We start from the raw sequence: 7,627 nt of genomic DNA on the forward strand, positions 1-7,627 counted from the left end.
ACACATTTATATTTGCACTCTAACCTCCATCATCTGCAAACCAATTTCTTGTTTTTTTCATATTTTCTAGCTCTTTATCCCTCACACCTGCACATCAAGTGGGTACTTCTACATCACAGTACACAGTCTTTCAACCTCAATATAACCAAAGGATTTAACTGTCAGAGGACTTTAGAGCTCATGTTTGAAGAGAGACAGGCACACAGCAATGTGGAAGTCTTACACTATGAGGATAATTTCGAAATCAGTCAATCAAAAAACAAATCAAATCCCAGAATCATTCTAAAGTCTTCAGATTCTGAAAGTCAATCTGAAGATGGACGTCACTTGGAATTCCCCAGTCTAGTCTGATCAGTCTTCAGAGGAGACATATTTTCAGTGACTAGTAGAAAGATGTGGACATCATCCATTTGCTTGCGTACTATCCCCTGCCTTGCTGGTGTCTACGGATCAAGAGGGGAGTTGAAGCTAGAAGGAGGAGCTGCTGAAAGAAACTACTAGGTGCTAGATGTGTCTGAAGACCTCAGGGCCACATGTTTTTTTTCACGTCATACAACTTGGTACAGTATCTTCTCAAAACAGAAGCTGAGAATGGTTGGAACACATATTAATAAACATATACTAATGTTAATGAAGACATTGTCCCAAACCATTTTTTTGAAGATAAGGAAGATAAGCTTTATGTTGTGGATTCTTAATTTGAATAACCTTATAGCAAAAACAAATCACACTTACAATACACTTTGTTTGGAATCATTAAACATTTATGTTTTCTCTACTGTCTGAAACTGAGATAATGACAATATGTGTCTATGGCCTATAAAGTAAAATTCTATTTTAGACTCATTTTTAAAACACTAAATATGTCCTCTGTCTGAACAAAAGGATACCAAAAAATGCCAGAAGTGAAAATCATACAAGGATTTAATCGATCTGTTGTCATTTGAAAATATTATTTAGCCCTTAAAATTGATTACTTTCCCCAATATAATAAAATACTTAAAGATGAAAATATTTAAAAATTTGTAAGCATTCTACAAATGTTTGTGCATGGATGCTGTTTAGATGCAATGTAGATCCAGTGTGGCTCAGATCAAGGAAAATGGTAGCTTTAAGAATTGTGAAACTGTGAAATTGTACATGTCATGTATCCTTGTATTTTTTATGGGATGGTGGTGAAAGCGGTTGAGGTGAAATTTGATACTGTCATCGGATCCAACTGTGTTTTCATCACATTTGTACAATTTCCGATAGACAGGCACTTACTTGTCTATGAACAATGATGAAGGAGATCTCTAATAAAAAAACAGTATAGGAGCGGTCATACAGTATGTGTCACACATAGTGTCACATAGTCAGAAGAAAACTGTTCTAAGAAAATTCAGAGGAACAAACATACACACCTTTCCAAATAATACCCAGTCTCTCACTATATAAGGCCATTCATGATAGTTTCTGTCTCATTTCTGACAGAGCTTCACGTGGTAAGAATTACTACTTGAGTTAAATTGAAGAAATATAGCCAAAATCTACAGAAACGTGGAATAAATAAAAGCATTTAGTAATATGATTATTATTATTAGCACATTCTTTTAAAAGCCAGTTGTAAATTAAAATCTTTTTTTTGAGTGATGTAAAACTAAACATCCTATATATAACTATATTTCCTGAGTAAAACGCAAAATATTAATTATTAGTAATGTTTAATTATATCTCTCACTACTGTTGCAAATAAAAAAACCTGAAGACATTTCTATCCCAGTGTTAGGATTTCTTAACCAGAACAGAGTGAGTTTATATGCTGTCCTATGTCACAAAGGGATGAGACAGCTAAAACTACAAACGGTTGCATTTTGTTCATTTATGTATTTTCATATGTGTTGAAGTGTACATTCTTTCTCAAATCACCTCAGAAGAAAAAAAGACAAACGTGAACAATGGATCCAATTGTAGTGAAATTATGTGAGTATGTGATATTTTGCACTGTTACTGAAGTAGTGTCAGCCTCCAGATGTAAAGTGTTTAAAATCTAGTTGAAAAGAAACCAAAACGCTAATTTAATACTGATGTGTTACAAATCCTACAAAATACATTGTTATGAAAAAGTAGTTTCCTTAAATGCTCTCTACGTAAATACTTATTTTTAAACATAAATATTGGTGATTTAAATTTATTGAAAGGCTCTGTTACATGCTGATGTACAACATGTCCTTTTTTTGTCTGCAGTTGCTGTCAGTGCTTTATGGCTCACTCTGTGTCAAAGTCACACTACCAACAGGCTGAAGGATGTTCTAGCTGATTGTTTGAATGACACTGACTATGAGACGCTTCTGCAGACAGCCAAGATCGGTCTTCCACAAACAAACACATCTCGTCATGTTGTCATTGTTGGAGCTGGCATGGCTGGATTGACAGCTGCCAGGCTACTTAGCAAAGCAGGACATAAGGTCTGACATAACATGTTTTTATTCTGTTTTTTTAAAATTCTGTTGTATTATCTGTAACAGACAAACCTTTGTTTTTCTTAGCCTTAATATATAATTATTAGAAGTACTGAAAAACCTATTAGTAGTCCTGGAGTAGTGAAAACAGCTGGAGGTTTTGCATTTTTAATTATATCACTTTCCTTTTCAAAGAGATTAGTGTTTGAGGATAAAGAAAGCAAACAATATTTCATACATATTAAATAATATGTATTTGTTTTTTGTCATATTTAAATAAGGTCACCATATTAGAGGCTAGTGGACGAGTTGGTGGACGTGTGGAGACCTACAGGAATGACAAAGAGGGCTGGTATGCTGAACTTGGGGCTATGAGGATACCAAGTTTTCATTAGTGAGTAAAATCAGTTATTTAAAAGGTGGCCATTTTTAATACCACAGTGGTGATAGAGGCTACTTCTGCTCCTAATCTATCTGTCAAACCCTGGGTCACAACATGATTGGTTTTCAACAGTATTGTCCTTCAGTTTGCGAAGGATCTGGGAGTTCACCTGAATAAGTTCGTCATGGATGACAATAATACTTTCTACCTGGTGAATGGAATACAGCCACAAAGGACATGGGAAGTGAGGAAAAACCCTGACATCCTGAAATACAATCTAACAGGAAATGAGATGCATAAATCGGCTGACGCTCTCCTACAGCAAGCCTTAGAAAAGGTATGTGGAGGGGTTAGGTTAGTTCTACCAGTTGGCGTTAAATGTTTCAACATAAACACCAGAATTTAGTTGATTTTGTGTAGTCTAAATCTAACAGACCTATTTTTAAGCTGAACAGTTGTGAGAATATGGATTTTTATACAAACACTTATTTGAACGATATCCGTTTTAAAACAAGTGTTAAATGAGAATGTAAAAATATATAGTCATGTCAACAAAAAAGTGCATCACATGGATATTATTATTATTATGATTATTATGATTATTATTATTATTTGTTCTTATTTCATATAGTGTCAAAAATAAAGATTGTGTACTTGAACACAACACATTTGAAAACAGTTTAATTTGTATATGCATAAGCTTTTATTAAAAATGAAAATTCTACTTGCAGAAAGTTATCCCTGTCTACTTAACTAATTATATGCAAAGTCACTGCCAACACAGCTAAATTTGGGGATGGTTTTGACCACTGTTCTTGTAAATAATATTTTTTTTAAAAAAGCCAACAAATAGAAAAGCTTTGTTCATTGCATGTTTAAATGCATGTAGGAGACATCAACTTAAAGGAAACATATCCTAATTTCTGAAAATTGGCCTACATAGCATTTGGTTAAAACAAGCCCAAACCCTAGATTAGTTGCTTTTAATGACATGGATGCTAAAAGGTTAACACAGCTCTAACATCAGGTTAGACTGCTCTAAGGTAGTTCATTCAGGTATTACATCTTCTTACTGTATATGAGACTGTGTCGAGATGCAGATGTGTATATGTGAAATTGTATCACTGATGTATATTTCTGTAGGTGAAAAACGAAGTCATACAACATGGTTGTAAAGCTGCACTGATAAAATTTGACCGCTATTCTGTGAAGGTAAATTTCATGATAGCTAAACTTTATTTTTTCCCTATGACCGACTTTGATTTCATAACCAGAAACTTTGTTTTTCTAATAGGATTACCTGAAAGAAGAAGGTGGTCTGAGTTCTGAAGCCATTAGGATGATTGGAGACCTACTTAATGAGCAGGGCCTTATGTACACTGCACTCACTGAAATGATCTATGACCAAACTGATGTTTCTGACAACGTCACGTAAGACCTTCTAACTAAACTAAATATAACTTCTTTCATTGAAGAGTTCACAAACATAAGTGAAATATATCAATAAATCAAATCATGAAATGTTCCGTAATGGAACAGAAATTCTTATTTCCTTATTTAGATTAAGATCAGTGCTTCAACTGTTCATTTACAACTTTAGATGAGCTGTAGGTTTTAATCATTTGAAGTTGAGGAGATAACAATTCATTGCTTTAACCAGGAGGTAGGGGAACTCCAGGCCTCAAGGGCCAGGGTACTGCAGGTCTTAGATGTGTCCTTGATCCAGCACAGGTGATTTAAACAGCTAAATTACCTCCTCAACATGCCATCAAGTTCTCCAGAGGCCTGGTAATTATCTAATCATTTGACCCAGGGTGATATCTAAAACCTGCAGTACACCGGCCCTTGAGGCCTGCAGTTGCCAAACCCTGCTTTAACCTGATAGCACGTTTTCCTGATGTGATGTGTCATCATTTCTGTCTGAAAAATAATGAAAATTTTACTTAAGGCTGTATTGCCTTCAGCAGGAGTCAACAGTACCGTATTTTTCTGCCTATAAGGCACACTGAAAATATTTTAATTTTCTCAAAAATCGACAGTGCGCCTTATGTGCTTATATGCGCCAAATTCTGGTTGTGCTTACTGACCTCGAAACGATTTTATGTGGCACACGGCGCTCAAATTTGTCAAAAAAGATTTTAGTACAACTCTGGTAAGCTACAAAGCCGGACCGCTTGATGGATTACGGCTACCGTACTCAGAAGCATTGTGGAGAAAAACTTACTGTGCTTTAAAATAATATTACCCTATTATGTGTGTATAAGGACCCCAAAATGGCACCTGTTAAGAGATATGTTTATGAACTAGATTTCAAACTCAAGGCTATCAGTCACGCAGTTGAAGGAAGAGAGCAGCTGCAAGAGAATTCAACATTAATGAATCAATGGTACAGAGGTGGAGGAAGAAAGAAGAATTATTGGAATAAAGTTTGAGTTATCTGACTGTTTTGTTTTACTTTATGTGCCTTATAATCTGGCGCACCTTATGTATGAAAACAGATCCGCTCATTGACAGTGTGCCTTATAATCGGGTGCGCCTTATGGTCCGAAAAATATGGTAAATACAGAGTTTTCTTTGCGCTTGTACATTGTACGTTTTATTGTTTAATTCTGTGAAATAGAAGCTAAAATATTAAAATATTTACTAGACACTGATTATTACAGAATTCATGCTAAAATGTATATACTGTATGTTTTTTTTTAAAGGTACTATGAAGTGACTGGTGGGTCAGACCATCTCCCCAACGCTTTTCGGAAAGGCCTTAATGCTACCATTCTTCTTAATTCTACAGTCAAGCATATTAGCCATTCAGATGAAGTTACTGTGTCATATCAACAAGGCCAACAGTCTAACTTTACTGATCTTAAAGCTGACTTTGTCCTGGTAACAACAACAGCCAAAGCGGCTCTTTTCATAGATTTCGATCCCCCTCTCTCCATTAAAAAGATGGACGCCCTGAGGTCTGTCCATTACGACAGCTCCACTAAAGTCCTGCTCACCTTCAAAAACAGGTTCTGGGAGGATGACGGCATCCAAGGGGGGAAGAGCATCACAGATGGACCGTCTCGTTTCATTTACTACCCCAGCCACAGTTTCCCAACAAATAAGACCATCGGGGTCCTTCTGGCTTCCTACACCTGGTCTGATAACTCACTACTATTCCTAGGTCCAAACGATGACCACCTTAAAGAGCTGGCTTTGAGAGATTTGGAAAAGATTCATGGCAAGAAGGTCAGGGATCTCTGCACAGGGGTCATAGTGAAGAAGTGGAGCTTGGATCCTTATAGTTTGGGTGCATTTGCTTTATTTACACCCTACCAACACTTAGAATATGCTGCAGAGCTCTTTCAAAGTGAGGACAAGGTGCACTTTGCTGGTGAGCACACAGCCTTCCCTCATGGTTGGATCGAGACATCAATGAAATCAGCAATCAGGGCAGCTGTCAACATTACCAAAGCTGCAAACAAAGAGTCAGTCAGTAGCGCAACCCGTGATGAACTCTAATGGAACGACTGTATAGATGATTTGAACCAGATGATCAGTCAGCTCTCACAAAGATATGTGTGAGTAGCTGGTGATGCTGAACTGACTCTACCAATCTTCTTCTCTGCAGATGCAATAGGGAATTTTCTTTTTAATTTTCCATTGGTGCTTGATTGTGATATTATTACAACTTCTGTATATTTAAGGAACATTAGCTTTACTGGTACTGCTTGTTAACTTTATTTTAATCATTAGCATTATAACACATCTGATTTCATGGGTTGAGTTATATTGGGTGATAACTAATTACTAAGAAATGAACTTTACTGAGCTATTACCTTTTATGTCTCTATGACTTCAGTCACAGCCTCTTAGAATGTTTTCTTAGTTTCTTCATGTATTACAAAGTCAAATTTACCTATTACTTATATATTACATATTATTCCATGTATTTTACATTGAACTTCTCAAGCTTGCATGTAATTGATCACTTTGTACTGGCAGACTACTGTTTCTGAATTATTATTTTGTATGATGCAAATTTATCAGCAATTTTCTTGAAATTCATTTTAACATTTAATGGCTGTTTTGTCTGTTGTAAATGAAAAGGGAAATAAAATATAAGGTAGAAACGCTGGCTGTTTTACCTTGCAGTTTATGTACCATAGACATATGTAAATTGGTAAAAAAAAAATATTTAGAAGGAATTTCACATGAAAATGTAGAATTGTTCCTCTATATTATTGATTTTTTGCACTCAAACTAAACACTCTGGTAATAATTTTTACAGATTGACTGTGGAATAAGAAATGTCCTTTTTGATATGTACACACACACACACACACACACACACACACACACACACACACACACACACACATATATATATATATATATATATACATATATAATCAACTCATAGCCCACCAAGTTGACAGGACAACACAGGTAGATATTTAAATTCTTAAGATCATCTTCAGTAATCACTGGTGTTGTTCAATCAGCAGAAAGCATCTCACAATTTGACTCTCTTAACCACTAAATTTGTTGTTTCCTCACTGGTTGGTCACACAAGTCTCTTTCTTTTTGAAGTTAAGTTGTTGTCCTGCAACCCAGAGAGAGTATTTGTTAGTAATGGATAAAATTCATCATTTAACAACAGGTGTATGTTAATTCTTGCTTCCTTAACCTTGCTAAAAAATCTTCACATGTTCATGAGAGTAAGCTGTTTTTTCATTGCGTGTGTGTGCATTTTTAACTTTTCTCTCAAACAAGGCATTGCCTTTAAAGCTGCCTTTTCTCTTACGTTTCTCTGATTGTG

General features: G+C 35.6%; 1 protein-coding gene across 1 annotated transcript; it reads left to right on the forward strand.

Moving 5' to 3' along the window:
• Positions 1-1,937: 1,937 nt before the first annotated feature.
• LOC134623801 (L-amino-acid oxidase-like) lies at positions 1,938-6,327 on the forward strand. The gene is made up of 7 exons (XM_063468818.1): positions 1,938-1,962; positions 2,227-2,447; positions 2,723-2,835; positions 2,956-3,160; positions 3,967-4,035; positions 4,118-4,254; positions 5,529-6,327. The coding sequence occupies exons 1-7, from the start codon at positions 1,938-1,940 to the stop codon at positions 6,325-6,327; spliced, it is 1,569 nt and encodes a 522-aa protein (XP_063324888.1).
• The last annotated feature ends 1,300 nt before the right edge of the window (positions 6,328-7,627 follow it).

Source organism: Pelmatolapia mariae, linkage group LG3_W (assembly GCF_036321145.2).
Source record: "Pelmatolapia mariae isolate MD_Pm_ZW linkage group LG3_W, Pm_UMD_F_2, whole genome shotgun sequence".
Lineage (NCBI taxonomy): Eukaryota > Metazoa > Chordata > Actinopteri > Cichliformes > Cichlidae > Pelmatolapia > Pelmatolapia mariae.